This window comes from Oncorhynchus mykiss, chromosome 24, assembly GCF_057628025.1.
Source record: "Oncorhynchus mykiss isolate SJ-2025 chromosome 24, ASM5762802v1, whole genome shotgun sequence".
Classification (NCBI taxonomy): Eukaryota; Metazoa; Chordata; class Actinopteri; order Salmoniformes; family Salmonidae; genus Oncorhynchus; species Oncorhynchus mykiss.
The window spans coordinates 34,594,013-34,610,528 of record NC_143045.1 but is presented as its reverse complement, the minus strand read 5'-3'; the positions used below and the strand labels follow the sequence as shown (position 1 = coordinate 34,610,528).

Below are 16,516 nucleotides of genomic sequence, written 5' to 3'. Positions count from 1 at the left end.
AGATGGTGTAGGCTAGGTAAGACTACACAGATGTGTTAAGTGTTTTAGTTAGAGAGCAGAGGTATAGGGGGTCGTGTGTGTGTGTGGGTGGGGGGGGGGGGCAGGTTAGAGTGAGGCACAGTGTGTTTACAGTCAACACAGACGGGTTACCCCGACACACTAACACACCCCTCCTCCTCGGATAACACACCCCTCCTCCTCGGATAACACACCCCTCCTCCTCGGATAACACAGCCCTCTTCCTCGGATAACACAGCCCTCCTCCTCGGATAACACAGCCCTCCTCCTCGGATAACACAGCCCTCCTCCTCGGATAACACAGCCCTCCTCCTCGGATAACACAGCCCTCCTCCTCGGATAACACAGCCCTCCTCCTCGGATAACACAGCCCTCCTCCTCGGATAACACAGCCCTCCTCCTCGGATAACACAGCCCTCCTCCTCAGCACCTGAGAGCTGAAGTTAAGGCACATAGTAACCCTAGCAACAGAACAGCTTTCTTAATAACCTCTTCTTGTTCCTATTTCCTGTCAGGTTGCTGGGCGAGGGGGTGGAGCCTAACCACAGACATCGTCTGGGCTGGACCTCTCTCATGGTGGCAGCTATGAACCGCCAGCACAGGTCAGAGAGAGAGCAGTGTGTGTGTGTCCGGCTCTTCCTGTGTTAACCTTGTCCCATACAGACATATTGCCACAGTAGAATGCTCTTATCACACCAGACGGCTACTAATGCCCCCTCAACCCTCCCTCCCCCTGCCCTGCACCCTCTAAATTAAATTAGCCCCTCTGTATCCCTGTACACACAGAGAGAGGCAGAGGCTCAGGAGGTGGAGGGTTAAGGTGGGGTGAATCCAATTTGGGGATGGTTGGCCAACGGGCCATGTTCCTGTGAGACGAAGGGCCCTCCTCAACAGTTAGACACTAGTTCACTGAACCCCCCGTCTGAATATATATATACACACACAGACCAGAAAGAGGCCTCCAGAAAGTATCCAAACCCATTAGTAACCTTTTCCACGTTTTGTGTTACACCCTGAATTTAAAATGGATTACATTTAGATGTTTTTTTCTCACTTGCCGACATACAATGTTTTTTGAAAAATGTTACAAAGTAGTTACAAATTAAAGCTGAAATGTCCTGAGTCAAGAAGTATTCAAACCCCTTTGTTATGACCTAAATCAGTTCAGGAGTAAAAATGTGCTTAACAAGTCACATAATAAGTTGTATGGACTTCCGCTGTGTGCAATAATGGTGTTTAACATGATTTTTGAATGACTACCTCGTCTCTGCACCCCACACATACAATTATCTGTAAGGTCTCTCAGTCGAGCAGGGAATTACAGAACTGTTCGGACGAAAGTTTTAAAAAAAAAGGTGAAATGAGGTGACGTCTTTTTGTCCTTTTTATTTTTTATAAACTTTTGGAGTGCCGCCGTTTCCCAATGTGGGATTTCATTTGAAGACGAATTCACCTTTCAGCAGGACAATAACCTAAAACAACAAGGCCAAATCTACACGAGTTGCTTACTAAGAAGACGGTGAATGGTCCTGACGGACCGAGCTACATTTTTAACCTCAAATCTGCTTGAAAATCTGTGGCAAGAACTGAAAATGGTTGTCTAGCAATGATCAACAATCAATTTGACAGCTAATATTCATTGCAAAGAATAATAGGCAAATAAGCACAATCCAGAGGTGGAAAGTTCTTAGAGACTTACCCAGAAACCCTCACAGCTCTTAGAGACTTACCCAGAAACCCTCGCAGCTCTTAGAGACTTACCCAGAAACCCTCGCAGCTCTTAGAGACTTACCCTGAAACCCTCACAGCTCTTAGAGACTTACCCAGAAACCCTCGCAGCTCTTAGAGACTTACCCAGAAACCCTCGCAGCTCTTAGAGACTTACCCAGAAACCCTCACAGCTCTTAGAGACTTACCCAGAAACCCTCGCAGCTCTTAGAGACTTACCCAGAAACCCTCGCAGCTCTTAGAGACTTACCCAGAAACCCTCGCAGCTCTTAGAGACTTACCCAGAAAGGGACACAGGGATTCTAACATGTATTGACTCAGGGTTTGAATACTTATCTAATCAAGACATGAGTGTTTTAGTTTTCATTCATGTTTTACAAATGTTTAGAATTTCTATTCCACTTTGACTTCACAGTGTATTTTGTGTAGATTATTGACCAAAAAATGGAATCAATGAAATCCATTTTATTCCCACCTTGTAACAGCAACGTGGAGAAAGTTAAGAGGTGCGAATACTTTCTGAAGGCACTGTACAGCGTACACACACACACACACACACACACACACATATATATATATATATATATATATATATATATATATGTATATATATATACACACACAGTGCCTTTGCGAAAGTATTCGGCCCCCTTGAACTTTGCGACCTTTTGCCACATTTCAGGCTTCAAACATAAAGATATAAAACTGTATTTTTTTGTGAAGAATCAACAACAAGTGGGACACAATCATGAAGTGGAACGACATTTATTGGATATTTCAAACTTTTTTAACAAATCAAAAACTGAAAAATTGGGCGTGCAAAATTATTCAGCCCCCTTAAGTTAATAATTTGTAGCGCCACCTTTTGCTGCGATTACAGCTGTAAGTCGCTTGGGGTATGTCTATCAGTTTTGCACATCGAGAGACTGACATTTTTTTCCCATTCCTCCTTGCAAAACAGCTCGAGCTCAGTGAGGTTGGATGGAGAGCATTTGTGAACAGCAGTTTTCAGTTCTTTCCACAGATTCTCGATTGGATTCAGGTCTGGACTTTGACTTGGCCATTCTAACACCTGGATATGTTTATTTTTGAACCATTTCATTGTAGATTTTGCTTTATGTTTTGGATCATTGTCTTGTTGGAAGACAAATCTCCGTCCCAGTCTCAGGTCTTTTGCAGACTCCATCAGGTTTTCTTCCAGAATGGTCCTGTATTTGGCTCCATCCATCTTCCCATCAATTTGAACCATCTTCCCTGTCCCTGCTGAAGAAAAGCAGGCCCAAACCATGATGCTGCCACCACCATGTTTGACAGTGGGGATGGTGTGTTCAGGGTGATGAGCTGTGTTGCTTTTACGCCAAACATAACGTTTTGCATTGTTGCCAAAAAGTTCAATTTTGGTTTCATCTGACCAGAGCACCTTCTTCCACATGTTTGGTGTGTCTCCCAGGTGGCTTGTGGCAAACTTTTTATGGATATCTTTAAGAAATGGCTTTCTTCTTGCCACTCTTCCATAAAGGCCAGATGTGTGCAATATACGACTGATTGTTGTCCTATGGACAGAGTCTCCCACCTCAGCTGTAGATCTCTGCAGTTCATCCAGAGTGATCATGGGCCTCTTGGCTGCATCTCTGATCAGTCTTCTCCTTGTATGAGCTGAAAGTTTAGAGGGACGGCCAGGTCTTGGTAGATTTGCAGTGGTCTGATACTCCTTCCATTTCAATATTATCGCTTGCACAGTGCTCCTTGGGATGTTTAAAGCTTGGGAAATCTTTTTGTATACAAATCCGGCTTTAAACTTCTTCACAACAGTATCTCGGACCTGCCTGGTGTGTTCCTTGTTCTTCATGATGCTCTCTGCGCTTTTAACGGACCTCTGAGACTATCACAGTGCAGGTGCATTTATACGGAGACTTGATTACACACAGGTGGATTGTATTTATCATCATTAGTCATTTAGGTCAACATTGGATCATTCAGAGATCCTCACTGAACTTCTGGAGAGAGTTTCCTGCCCTGAAAGTAAAGGGGCTGAATAATTTTGCATGCCCAATTTTTCAGTTTTTGATTTGTTAAAAAAGTTTGAAATATCCAATAAATGTCGTTCCACTTCATGATTGTGTCCCACTTGTTGTTGATTCTTCACAAAAAAATACAGTTTTATATCTTTGTTTGAAGCCTGAAATGTGGCAAAAGGTCGCAAAGTTCAAGGGGGCCGAATACTTTCGCAAGGCACTGAATACACACACACACACACACACACACACACACACACACACACACACACACACACCCTTCCAACTCCTCTGCCCCCTCCCCTCCCTTCCAACTCCTCTGCCTGCCCCCCCTCCCTTCCAACTCCTCTGCCTGCCCCCCTCCCTTCCAACTTCTCTGCCTGACCCCCCCCTCCCCTCCCTTCCAACTCCTCTGCCTGCCTCCCCTCCCTTCCAACTCCTCTGCTTGCCTCCCCTCCCTTCCAACTCCTCTGCCTGCCCCCCCTCCCCTCCCTTCCAACTCCTCTGCCTGCCTCCCCTCCCCTCCCTTCCAACTCCTCTGCCTGACCCCCTCCCCTCCCTTCCAACTCCTCTGCCTTCCCCCCTCCCTTCCAACTCCTCTGCCTGCCTCCCCTCCCTTCCAACTCCTCTGCCTGCCTCCCCTCCCTTCCAACTCCTCTGCCTGCCCCCCTCCCTTCCAACTCCTCTGCCTGCCTCCCCTCCCTTCCAACTCCTCTGCTTGCCTCCCCTCCCTTCCAACTCCTCTGCCTGCCCCCCTCCCTTCCAACTCCTCTGCTTGCCTCCCCTCCCTTCCAACTCCTCTGCCTGCCTCCCCTCCCTTCCAACTCCTCTGCCTGCCCCCCCTCCCTTCCAACTCCTCTGCCTGCCCCCCCTCCCTTCCAACTCCTCTGCCTGCCCCCCCTCCCCTCCCTTCCAACTCCTCTGCCTGCCCCCCCTCCCCTCCCTTCCAACTCCTCTGCCTGCCTCCCCTCCCTTCCAACTCCTCTGCCTGCCCCCCTCCCCTCCCTTCCAACTCCTCTGCCTGCCTCCCCTCCCCTCCCTTCCAACTCCTCTGCCTGACCCCCCTCCCCTCCCTTCCAACTCCTCTGCCTTCCCCCCTCCCTTCCAACTCCTCTGCCTGCCTCCCCTCCCTTCCAACTCCTCTGCCTGCCTCCCCTCCCTTCCAACTCCTCTGCCTGCCCCCCTCCCTTCCAACTCCTCTGCCTGCCTCCCCTCCCTTCCAACTCCTCTGCTTGCCTCCCCTCCCTTCCAACTCCTCTGCCTGCCTCCCCTCCCTTCCAACTCCTCTGCCTGCCTCCCCTCCCTTCCAACTCCTCTGCCTGCCCCCCCTCCCTTCCAACTCCTCTGCCTGCCCCCCCTCCCTTCCAACTCCTCTGCCTGCCTCCCCTCCCTTCCAACTCCTCTGCCTGCCCCCCCTCCCCTCCCTTCCAACTTCTCTGCCTGACCCCCCCCTCCCCTCCCTTCCAACTCCTCTGCCTGCCCCCCCTCCCCTCCCTTCCAACTCCTCTGCCTGCCCCGCCTCCCCTCCCTTCCAACTCCTCTGCCTGCCTCCCCTCCCTTCCAACTCCTCTGCCTGCCCCCCCTCCCCTCCCTTCCAACTCCTCTGCCTGCCCCCCCTCCCCTCCCTTCCAACTTCTCTGCCTGACCCCCCCCTCCCCTCCCTTCCAACTCCTCTGCCTGCCCCCCCTCCCCTCCCTTCCAACTCCTCTGCCTGCCTCCCCTCCCTTCCAACTCCTCTGCCTGCCCCCCTCCCCTCCCTTCCAACTCCTCTGCCTGCCTCCCCTCCCCTCCCTTCCAACTCCTCTGCCTGACCCCCCTCCCCTCCCTTCCAACTCCTCTGCCTTCCCCCCTCCCTTCCAACTCCTCTGCCTGCCTCCCCTCCCTTCCAACTCCTCTGCCTGCCTCCCCTCCCTTCCAACTCCTCTGCCTGCCCCCCTCCCTTCCAACTCCTCTGCCTGCCTCCCCTCCCTTCCAACTCCTCTGCTTGCCTCCCCTCCCTTCCAACTCCTCTGCCTGCCCCCCTCCCTTCCAACTCCTCTGCTTGCCTCCCCTCCCTTCCAACTCCTCTGCCTGCCTCCCCTCCCTTCCAACTCCTCTGCCTGCCCCCCCTCCCCTCCCTTCCAACTTCTCTGCCTGACCCCCCCCTCCCCTCCCTTCCAACTCCTCTGCCTGCCCCCCCTCCCCTCCCTTCCAACTCCTCTGCCTGCCCCCCCTCCCCTCCCTTCCAACTCCTCTGCCTGCCTCCCCTCCCTTCCAACTCCTCTGCCTGCCCCCCTCCCCTCCCTTCCAACTCCTCTGCCTGCCTCCCCTCCCCTCCCTTCCAACTCCTCTGCCTGACCCCCCTCCCCTCCCTTCCAACTCCTCTGCCTTCCCCCCTCCCTTCCAACTCCTCTGCCTGCCTCCCCTCCCTTCCAACTCCTCTGCCTGCCTCCCCTCCCTTCCAACTCCTCTGCCTGCCCCCCTCCCTTCCAACTCCTCTGCCTGCCTCCCCTCCCTTCCAACTCCTCTGCTTGCCTCCCCTCCCTTCCAACTCCTCTGCCTGCCCCCCTCCCTTCCAACTCCTCTGCTTGCCTCCCCTCCCTTCCAACTCCTCTGCCTGCCTCCCCTCCCTTCCAACTCCTCTGCCTGCCCCCCCTCCCTTCCAACTCCTCTGCCTGCCCCCCCTCCCTTCCAACTCCTCTGCCTGCCTCCCCTCCCTTCCAACTCCTCTGCCTGCCCCCCCTCCCCTCCCTTCCAACTTCTCTGCCTGACCCCCCCCTCCCCTCCCTTCCAACTCCTCTGCCTGCCCCCCCTCCCCTCCCTTCCAACTCCTCTGCCTGCCCCGCCTCCCCTCCCTTCCAACTCCTCTGCCTGCCTCCCCTCCCTTCCAACTCCTCTGCCTGCCCCCCCTCCCCTCCCTTCCAACTCCTCTGCCTGCCCCCCCTCCCCTCCCTTCCAACTTCTCTGCCTGACCCCCCCCTCCCCTCCCTTCCAACTCCTCTGCCTGCCCCCCCTCCCCTCCCTTCCAACTCCTCTGCCTGCCTCCCCTCCCTTCCAACTCCTCTGCCTGCCCCCCTCCCCTCCCTTCCAACTCCTCTGCCTGCCTCCCCTCCCCTCCCTTCCAACTCCTCTGCCTGACCCCCCTCCCCTCCCTTCCAACTCCGCTGCCTTCCCCCCTCCCTTCCAACTCCTCTGCCTGCCTCCCCTCCCTTCCAACTCCTCTGCCTGCCTCCCCTCCCTTCCAACTCCTCTGCCTGCCCCCCTCCCTTCCAACTCCTCTGCCTGCCTCCCCTCCCTTCCAACTCCTCTGCTTGCCTCCCCTCCCTTCCAACTCCTCTGCCTGCCCCCCTCCCTTCCAACTCCTCTGCTTGCCTCCCCTCCCTTCCAACTCCTCTGCCTGCCTCCCCTCCCTTCCAACTCCTCTGCCTGCCCCCCCTCCCTTCCAACTCCTCTGCCTGCCCCCCCTCCCTTCCAACTCCTCTGCCTGCCCCCCTCCCTTCCAACTTCTCTGCCTGACCCCCCCCTCCCCTCCCTTCCAACTCCTCTGCCTGCCTCCCCTCCCTTCCAACTCCTCTGCTTGCCTCCCCTCCCTTCCAACTCCTCTGCCTGCCCCCCCTCCCCTCCCTTCCAACTCCTCTGCCTGCCTCCCCTCCCCTCCCTTCCAACTCCTCTGCCTGACCCCCCTCCCCTCCCTTCCAACTCCTCTGCCTGCCCCCCTCCCTTCCAACTCCTCTGCCTGCCTCCCCTCCCTTCCAACTCCTCTGCCTGCCCCCCTCCCTTCCAACTCCTCTGCTTGCCTCCCCTCCCTTCCAACTCCTCTGCCTGCCCCCCCTCCCTTCCAACTCCTCTGCCTGCCCCCCCTCCCCTCCAACTCCTCTGCCTGCCCCCCCTCCCCTCCAACTCCTCTGCCTGACCCCCCTCCCCTCCCCTCCAACTCCTCTGCCTGACCCCCCTCCCCTCCCTTCCAACTCCTCTGCCTGACCCTCCCTTCCAACTCCTCTGCCTGACCCTCCCTTCCAACTTCTCTGCCTGACCCCCCCCTCCCCTCCCTTCCAACTCCTCTGCCTGCCCCCCTCCCTTCCAACTCCTCTGCCTGCCCCCCCTCCCCTCCCTTCCAACTCCTCTGCCTGCCCCCCCTCCCCTCCCTTCCAACTTCTCTGCCTGACCCCCCCCTCCCCTCCCTTCCAACTCCTCTGCCTGCCCCCCCTCCCCTCCCTTCCAACTCCTCTGCCTGCCTCCCCTCCCTTCCAACTCCTCTGCCTGCCCCCCTCCCCTCCCTTCCAACTCCTCTGCCTGCCTCCCCTCCCCTCCCTTCCAACTCCTCTGCCTGACCCCCCTCCCCTCCCTTCCAACTCCTCTGCCTTCCCCCCTCCCTTCCAACTCCTCTGCCTGCCTCCCCTCCCTTCCAACTCCTCTGCCTGCCTCCCCTCCCTTCCAACTCCTCTGCCTGCCCCCCTCCCTTCCAACTCCTCTGCCTGCCTCCCCTCCCTTCCAACTCCTCTGCTTGCCTCCCCTCCCTTCCAACTCCTCTGCCTGCCCCCCTCCCTTCCAACTCCTCTGCTTGCCTCCCCTCCCTTCCAACTCCTCTGCCTGCCTCCCCTCCCTTCCAACTCCTCTGCCTGCCCCCCCTCCCTTCCAACTCCTCTGCCTGCCCCCCCTCCCTTCCAACTCCTCTGCCTGCCCCCCTCCCTTCCAACTTCTCTGCCTGACCCCCCCCTCCCCTCCCTTCCAACTCCTCTGCCTGCCTCCCCTCCCTTCCAACTCCTCTGCTTGCCTCCCCTCCCTTCCAACTCCTCTGCCTGCCCCCCCTCCCCTCCCTTCCAACTCCTCTGCCTGCCTCCCCTCCCCTCCCTTCCAACTCCTCTGCCTGACCCCCCTCCCCTCCCTTCCAACTCCTCTGCCTGCCCCCCTCCCTTCCAACTCCTCTGCCTGCCTCCCCTCCCTTCCAACTCCTCTGCCTGCCCCCCTCCCTTCCAACTCCTCTGCTTGCCTCCCCTCCCTTCCAACTCCTCTGCCTGCCCCCCCTCCCTTCCAACTCCTCTGCCTGCCCCCCCTCCCCTCCAACTCCTCTGCCTGCCCCCCCTCCCCTCCAACTCCTCTGCCTGACCCCCCTCCCCTCCCCTCCAACTCCTCTGCCTGACCCCCCTCCCCTCCCTTCCAACTCCTCTGCCTGACCCTCCCTTCCAACTCCTCTGCCTGACCCTCCCTTCCAACTTCTCTGCCTGACCCCCCCCTCCCCTCCCTTCCAACTCCTCTGCCTGCCTCCCCTCCCTTCCAACTCCTCTGCCTGCCCCCCCTCCCCTCCCTTCCAACTCCTCTGCCTGCCCCCCCTCCCCTCCCTTCCAACTTCTCTGCCTGACCCCCCCCTCCCCTCCCTTCCAACTCCTCTGCCTGCCCCCCCTCCCCTCCCTTCCAACTCCTCTGCCTGCCTCGCCTCCCCTCCCTTCCAACTCCTCTGCCTGCCTCCCCTCCCTTCCAACTCCTCTGCCTGCCCCCCCTCCCCTCCCTTCCAACTCCTCTGCCTGCCTCCCCTCCCCTCCCTTCCAACTCCTCTGCCTGACCCCCCTCCCCTCCCTTCCAACTCCTCTGCCTGCCCCCCTCCCTTCCAACTCCTCTGCCTGCCTCCCCTCCCTTCTAACTCCTCTGCCTGCCTCCCCTCCCTTCCAACTCCTCTGCCTGCCCCCCTCCCTTCCAACTCCTCTGCCTGCCTCCCCTCCCTTCCAACTCCTCTGCTTGCCTCCCCTCCCTTCCAACTCCTCTGCCTGCCCCCCTCCCTTCTAACTCCTCTGCCTGCCTCCCCTCCCTTCCAACTCCTCTGCCTGCCCCCCTCCCTTCCAACTCCTCTGCCTGCCTCCCCTCCCTTCCAACTCCTCTGCTTGCCTCCCCTCCCTTCCAACTCCTCTGCCTGCCCCCCTCCCTTCCAACTCCTCTGCTTGCCTCCCCTCCCTTCCAACTCCTCTGCCTGCCCCCCCTCCCTTCCAACTCCTCTGCCTGCCCCCCCTCCCTTCCAACTCTCTCTGCCTGCCCCCCCTCCCCTCCAACTCCTCTGCCTGACCCCCCTCCCCTCCCCTCCAACTCCTCTGCCTGACCCCCCCTCCCCTCCCTTCCAACTCCTCTGCCTGACCCTCCCTTCCAACTCCTCTGCCTGACCCTCCCTTCCAACTTCTCTGCCTGACCCCCCCCTCCCCTCCCTTCCAACTCCTCTGCCTGCCCCCCTCCCTTCCAACTCCTCTGCCTGCCTCCCCTCCCCTCCCTTCCAACTCCTCTGCCTGCCTCCCCTCCCTTCCAACTCCTCTGCCTGCCTCCCCTCCAACTCCTCTGCCTGACCCCCCTCCCCTCCCTTCCAACTCCTCTGCCTGACCCCCCCTTCCCTCCCTTCCAACTCCTCTGCCTGACCCCCCCTCCCCTCCCTTCCAACTCCTCTGCCCCCCCTCTTCTTCCAACTCCTCTGCCCCCCCCCAACTCACCTTCTGTGTTTTAATGCCTCTGAATGAACTGAAACATTCTGTTGGCATTATGTAGCCTAGTGTGTTGACATAGTGAAGTGTGGATGTTTGTGTTGATGGATGCATTGTGTTCCATGTTGATGTATGTGTTCTTGTCTTGTGCACACTAGTACTGTACTCGTGTGTGTTACACTGTGTGTTATGAGTGTTATAACTCAGTGGTGGTGACACTCGTGTGTGTTTCATTCTGTTCTCTAAACCCCCAGTGAGCTCTCAATGCTGCAGGGAAGACAGAGAAAACACACAGAGACATCACTCTCTCTCACACACACACACACACACACGGTCATAATAAACACTACAGAATGAAGACGGACACACTCACTGCAGCATTTTTCTGAACTATAGTTCATTCGAGTACACGCTTAACTGAATGAGCAACGGAGACAATGCAATATGAAGTTTTATAAAATAGTTGGGCGTATGGCCTCGTCTCAGAGGAATGCTCTTAGGAGCCTTAAGGGTAGTATAGCTAGCATGGTGCTTCCAACACCAGGGTTGATGGTTCGATTCCCACAGGGGACCAGCACGAAATGTGTGGATAAGAGCGTCTGCTAAATGACTAGAATGTAAATATGGGTTTACACCCATTTGGTTGAGAGAGGGGGAAAGTGATAATTGCAACAGTGAGCCCCATAGGTTAAAACCGCGTGCAGAATGTGAATTATTGTGCCGTGCTTATAGGCTGAAGGTCAATAGGTGAATGACATTCTGCCCATGGCTAACACGGAACCCAAACCGGCCGTGCACGTGCGCCATCGTGCACACATTTATTTAGCCCCCCCACCCCCACCCCCACCAATTACATTCATTTGGGGGCAGGTCGAAAAGCATTAAACATGTATGGCAATTTAGCCAGCTAGCTTGCACATGCTAACTAACTTGTCCTATTTAGCTAGGTTTCTGTTGCTAGCTAATTTGTCATATTTAGCTAGCTTGCTGTTGCTACTTAATTTGTCCTGGGATATAAACATTGAGTTATTTTACCTGAAATGCACAAGGTCCTCTACTCCGACAATTAATCCACACATAAAACGGCCAACCGAATCATTTCTAGTCATCTCTCCTCCTTCCAGGCTTTTTCATCTTTGAATTTATATGGTGATCGGCATCTAAACTTTCATACTATTACCACGACGACCGGCAAAACAGTTAGTCTTTCAATCACCCACGTGGGTATAACCAATGAGGAGATGGCACGTGGGTACCTGCTTCTATAAACCAATGAGGAGATGGCACGTGGGTACCTGCTTCTATAAACCAATGAGGAGATGGCACGTGGGTACCTGCTTCTATAAACCAATGAGGCAGGACTTGCAGCGCAATCTGCATCAGAAATAGGAACGACTTCTGTTGTAGCCCTTGGCAACGCAGACGCTCACGAGCAGTGTGGGTGCAATAATTGAATAACATGGATTTCTAAATGTATTTTGCAATGCTCGCGCACGTGACGTGTCCTGTCTGGTCAACATGTAACAGGAAGAGGGAAAAGAACATGACGCTACGCTGATGATGATGATGATGATGATACGCTTGTTTTCATTCCCCTCTATGCCCGTATCGTAGGAAACAGAGTGGATTATGTTATGCTGCTTGATGAAGTGAAACAGGCATTCAAAAAGACCGGCCTTCCTGATTTGAACATTATGTGAAATACATTTCAATCGATTCCAGGCTTACCCGGATGAACAACCGAGACAGAATGCAACATGGAATCATATTAAATAGTTTGGGGTATGGCCAAGGAATGCTCATTGGAGCCAGATGTTGATGATGGGTAGCCCCTTGCTGGGTAGCTGGCATCAAACCCCCCCCCCCCCCCCCCCCCCCCCAAAATAAATAATCAAGAGGGAGAAGGGACACAGCGGAGCAGCGGTTGGATCTAAAGATCAAAAACAATGATCATTAAATGTAAAGAGATGCGAAGAAGAGAACACAAGTGCAGTTATGCTGTAATGGAAAGTGTTGTATGGAATGTTTATCAATGCAAGGAGCTGAGCGCAGGATTCAAACGCTGTTATGTGTAGGGTTGAAATTACACCTCTGTCCAACCACGCGTGCCGGAATGCCATATGTATGGTTAACATGAACCGCTAGCTTGATCCGGCAGTGTGGTCCGGAGGCTCCGTATGGCATCGGCGTGCGCATCCCAAATGTGGTAACATTACAGAGGGCTCCGTATAACTCCACATTGACAACTCACTTCCTTGACGACTTCCTTCACAACACCTCTGCTCCGCGAAGCGCAGGACGTATGAATGCCCTGACTTCGCAGTAAATGCTGTACGGACCATACAGGGCAAGGATTGACCATAAATCGGGTTTTAATGATGAATGCCAGTCACCACCATAAGTATGAGTGTAGTTAGTGTTATGTGACATTTTTTTTCAATTAAGCATGAAAACAAACATTTACTGACGTGTTTAGATGAAATGCCACGCGTGTTTGTACGTAGAACTCAACCACGCGTGCTACAATGCCATTCGTATGAAATGGGACATTTTCTCTGCTTCAAACCTAGTCATACATGCAGTAATACAAAGCGATAGGGACAGAAAACACATAGCGTTGTGGAGAAACAACATCTTTATTACTCGAGAAAGGAGAGAAGTGAAACACACGAGGGAGGAAAAGAGAATGACAAGGAACAGGGTGGGTTCGAGCGTGAAGATGTATTAGCGGAACGAGAAATGATTTGAGTGTAAGAGCGAGCTGTTTGTGATAGTACACCAGGAGCCCGATTTTTAGAATGCTGAAGAGTGAAGCTATTATAGTGGTCAGGGTGAAAAGGCCTAAATCACATGAAGGAATACAAGTGAATGAAGTTGTGATCACACCGTTAGAAGGAAACCATGTTTAAACCAGTAAAGACAACCATACAGAAGTGTCAATGAGGAGGGGAACTGCCCTGGCCGGGAGCTTCGTATTGGGGTTAAGTGCCTTGCTCGAGACCACATCAACAGATTTTACACCTAGTCAGCTCGGAGATTCGAGCCAGCGACCTTATGGTTACTGGCGCAAAGCTCTTAACTGCTAGGCTGCCTGCCTACCAATTATCAGTATTGTAAACCAATGAACTGCAGACTACTGAGGCTGAAAATCCCCCCAAAATACACGGGTGGGAAGCATCTGTAGAAAAAACCTGTCCTCGAGGGCCAACTGTCTAACACATAATGAGATCTTGAGCTCAGGCACTGTTGCAACAACCGTAGTAAAAGTATTATGAAAACTGGGTGCGACCCAAGAATGCACAGGTGCCAGATGAACTCTGCATTTAGCAGTAAGGGAACCAATGTGGTGAAACCCATTGCTGGATAGCCTTCATTTGCGAACAGGTGGTGACTGTGGGACCAACCATTTGTTTATTGGGTAGCGTGTTTATTGGGTAGCGTGTTTATTGGGTAGCGTGTTTATTGGGTAGCTTGCGTAGAGAGGCATTTCCCAGGATCAGTTCAGGCAAGGTGTAACCCGGTTCTTAGGAACTGAAACTCCACCTGTAACAATGAATAAATGTATTAGAATGATGACGGGGACAACATGAAATTAGCATTAATAGGCTACAGGCAACACAACTGAAGCTGAAAGCCACAGTTATTTGATACAGAATGCTACGGTTGATGACCACCCTGACACTTTGTTTGCTGCTGGTAGGCTGGAGAATAGAAATATTATTCGAGATGGGATCTAATCAAATCAACGTTTATTTGTCACGGGCGCCAAATACAACAGCTATAGACCTTACAGTGAAATGCTTCCTTACAGGCTCTAACCAATAGTGCAAAAAAGGTGTTAGGTGAACAATAGGTAAGTAAAGAAATAAAAACAACAGTAAAAAGACTGAAAAATAACAGTAACGAGGCTATAAAAGTAGCAAGGCTACATACAGACACGGATTAGTGGGGCTGATTGAGGTGGTATGTACATATAGATATGGTTAAAGTGACTATGCATATATGATGAACAGAGAATAGCAGTAGCGTAAAAGAGGGGTTGCTGGGTGGTGGAACACAATGCAGATAGCTGGTTAGCCAATGTGCGGGAGCACTGGTTGGTCGGCCCAATTTGAGGTAGTATGTACATGAATGTATAGTTAAAGGGACTATGCATATAAGATAAACAGAGAGTAGCAGCAGAGTAAAATGAGGGGTTAGGGGGGGGGCATACAATGCAAATAGTCCGGGTAACCATTTGGTTATCTGTTCAGGAGTCTTATGGCTTGGGGGTAAAAACTGTTGAGAAGCCTTTTTGTCCTAGACTTGGCACTCCGGTACTGCTTGCCATGTGGTAGTAGAGAGAATACTATGACTGGGGTGGCTGGGGTCTTTGACCATTTTTAGGGCCTTCCTCTGACACCGCCTGGTGTAGAGGTCCTATATGAGATGAGTAATGTAGGGTATGTGAACATTATATTAAGTGGCATTGTTTACAGTGGCTAGTGATACATTTTTACATCAAATGTTCCATTATTAAAGTGGCTGGAGTTGAGTCAGTATGTTGGCAGCAGCCACTCAATGTTAGTGGTGGCTGTTTAACAGTCTGATGGCCTTGAGATAGAAGCTGTTTTTTAGTCCATCGGTCCCAGCTTTGATCCCCCTTCTACTGACCTCGCCTTCTGGATGATAGCGGGGTGAACAGGCAGTGGCTCCGGTGGTTGTTGTCCTTGATGATCTTTATGGCCTTCCTGTAACATCGGGTGGTGTAGAGGTCCTAGAGGGCAGGTAGTTTGCCCCCGGTGATGCGTTGTGCAGACCTCACTACCATCTGGAGAGCCTTACGGTTGTGGGCGGAAGAGTTGCCGTACCAGGCGGTGATACAGCCCGACAGGATGCTCTCGATTGTGCATCTGTCAAAGTTTGTGAGGGTTTTTGGTGACAAGCCGAATTTCTTCAGCCTCCTGAGGTTGAAGAGGCGCTGCTGCGCCTTCTTCACCACGCTGTCTGTGTGGGTGGACCATTTCAGTTTGTCTGTGATGTGTACACCAAGGAACTTACAACTTTCCACCTTCTCCACTACTGTCTCGTCGATATGGACAGGGGGCTGCTCCCTTTCCTACCTGTAGGCCGTCTCGTCGTTGTTGGTAATCAAGACTACCACTGTCTGCAAACTTAATGATTTGAGTTGGAGGCGTGCATGCTCACGCAGTCATTGGTGAACAGGTAGTACAGGAGAGGGATGAGAACACACCCTTGTGCGGCCTCAGTTTTGAGGATCAGCAGGGTGGAGATGTTCTTTCCTACCCTCACCACCTGGGGGCGGCCCGTCAGGAAGTCCAGAACCCAGTTGCACAGGTCAGGGTCGAGACCCAGGGTCTCGAGCTTAATGACGAGTTTGGAGGGTACTATAGTGTTAAATGCTGAGCTGTAGTCGATGAACAACATTCTCACATAGGTATTCCTCTTGTCCAGATGGGTTAGGGCAGTGTGATTGCGATTTTGTCGTCTGTGGACCTATTGGAGTGGGTCTAGGGTATCAGGTAGAGTGGAGGTCATATGATCCTTGACTAGTCTCTCAAAGCACTTCATGATGACGGAAGTGAGTGCTACGGGGCGATAGTCATTTAGTTCAGTTACCTTCGCTTTCTTGGGAACAGGAACAATGGTGGCCCTCTTGAAGCATGTGGGAACAGCAGACTGGGATAAGGATTGATTGAATAGCACAATAACTGTTCGCCGGGAGCTTCATGGGTTTCCATGGCTGAGTTGCCGCACACAAGCCTAAGATCACCATGCGCAATGCCAAGCGTCGGCTGGAGTGGTGTAAAGCTCACCGCCATTGGACTCACCGACACACGTTCTCTGGAGTGATGAATCGCGCTTCACTATCTGGCAGTCCAGTGGATAAATCTGGTTTTGGCGGATGCCAGGAGAACGCTGCCCAAATGCATAGTGCCAACTAGAGTTTCTGGAGGAGGAATCATGGTCTGGGGCTGTTTTTCATGGTTTTGGCCCCTTAGTTCCCGTGAAGGTAAATCTTAATGCTTCAGCATACGATGACATTCTAGACGATTTGTGGCAACAGTTTTGGGACAGAACTTTCCTGTTTCATAATGACAATTCCCCCGTGCACAAAGCAATGTCCGTACAGAAATGGTTTGTTAATCGGTGTGGAAGAACTTGACTGGCCTGTACAGAGCCCTGACCTCAACCCCATCTAACACCTTTGGGATGAATTGGAATGCCGACTGCGAGCCAGGCCTAATTGCCCAACATCAGTGCCCAACCTCAATAATGCTCTTGTGGCTGAATGGAAGCAAATCCCCGCAGCAATGT

General features: G+C 53.3%; 1 protein-coding gene across 2 annotated transcripts in view; it reads left to right on the top strand.

Annotated features, from left to right (window-relative positions):
* Window positions 1–16,516, top strand: part of clpb (ClpB family mitochondrial disaggregase) — an 89,124-nt gene that overhangs the window by 4,635 nt on the left and 67,973 nt on the right. The window contains exon 3 of one of the 2 annotated variants that reach the window (XM_090218901.1): window positions 534–620. The exons of the other annotated variant lie outside the window; for it this stretch is intronic. Coding sequence (XP_090075027.1) covers window positions 534–620 — 87 coding nt within the window. The remainder of the gene's footprint in view (window positions 1–533; window positions 621–16,516) is intronic. 2 annotated transcript variants of the gene reach the window in all.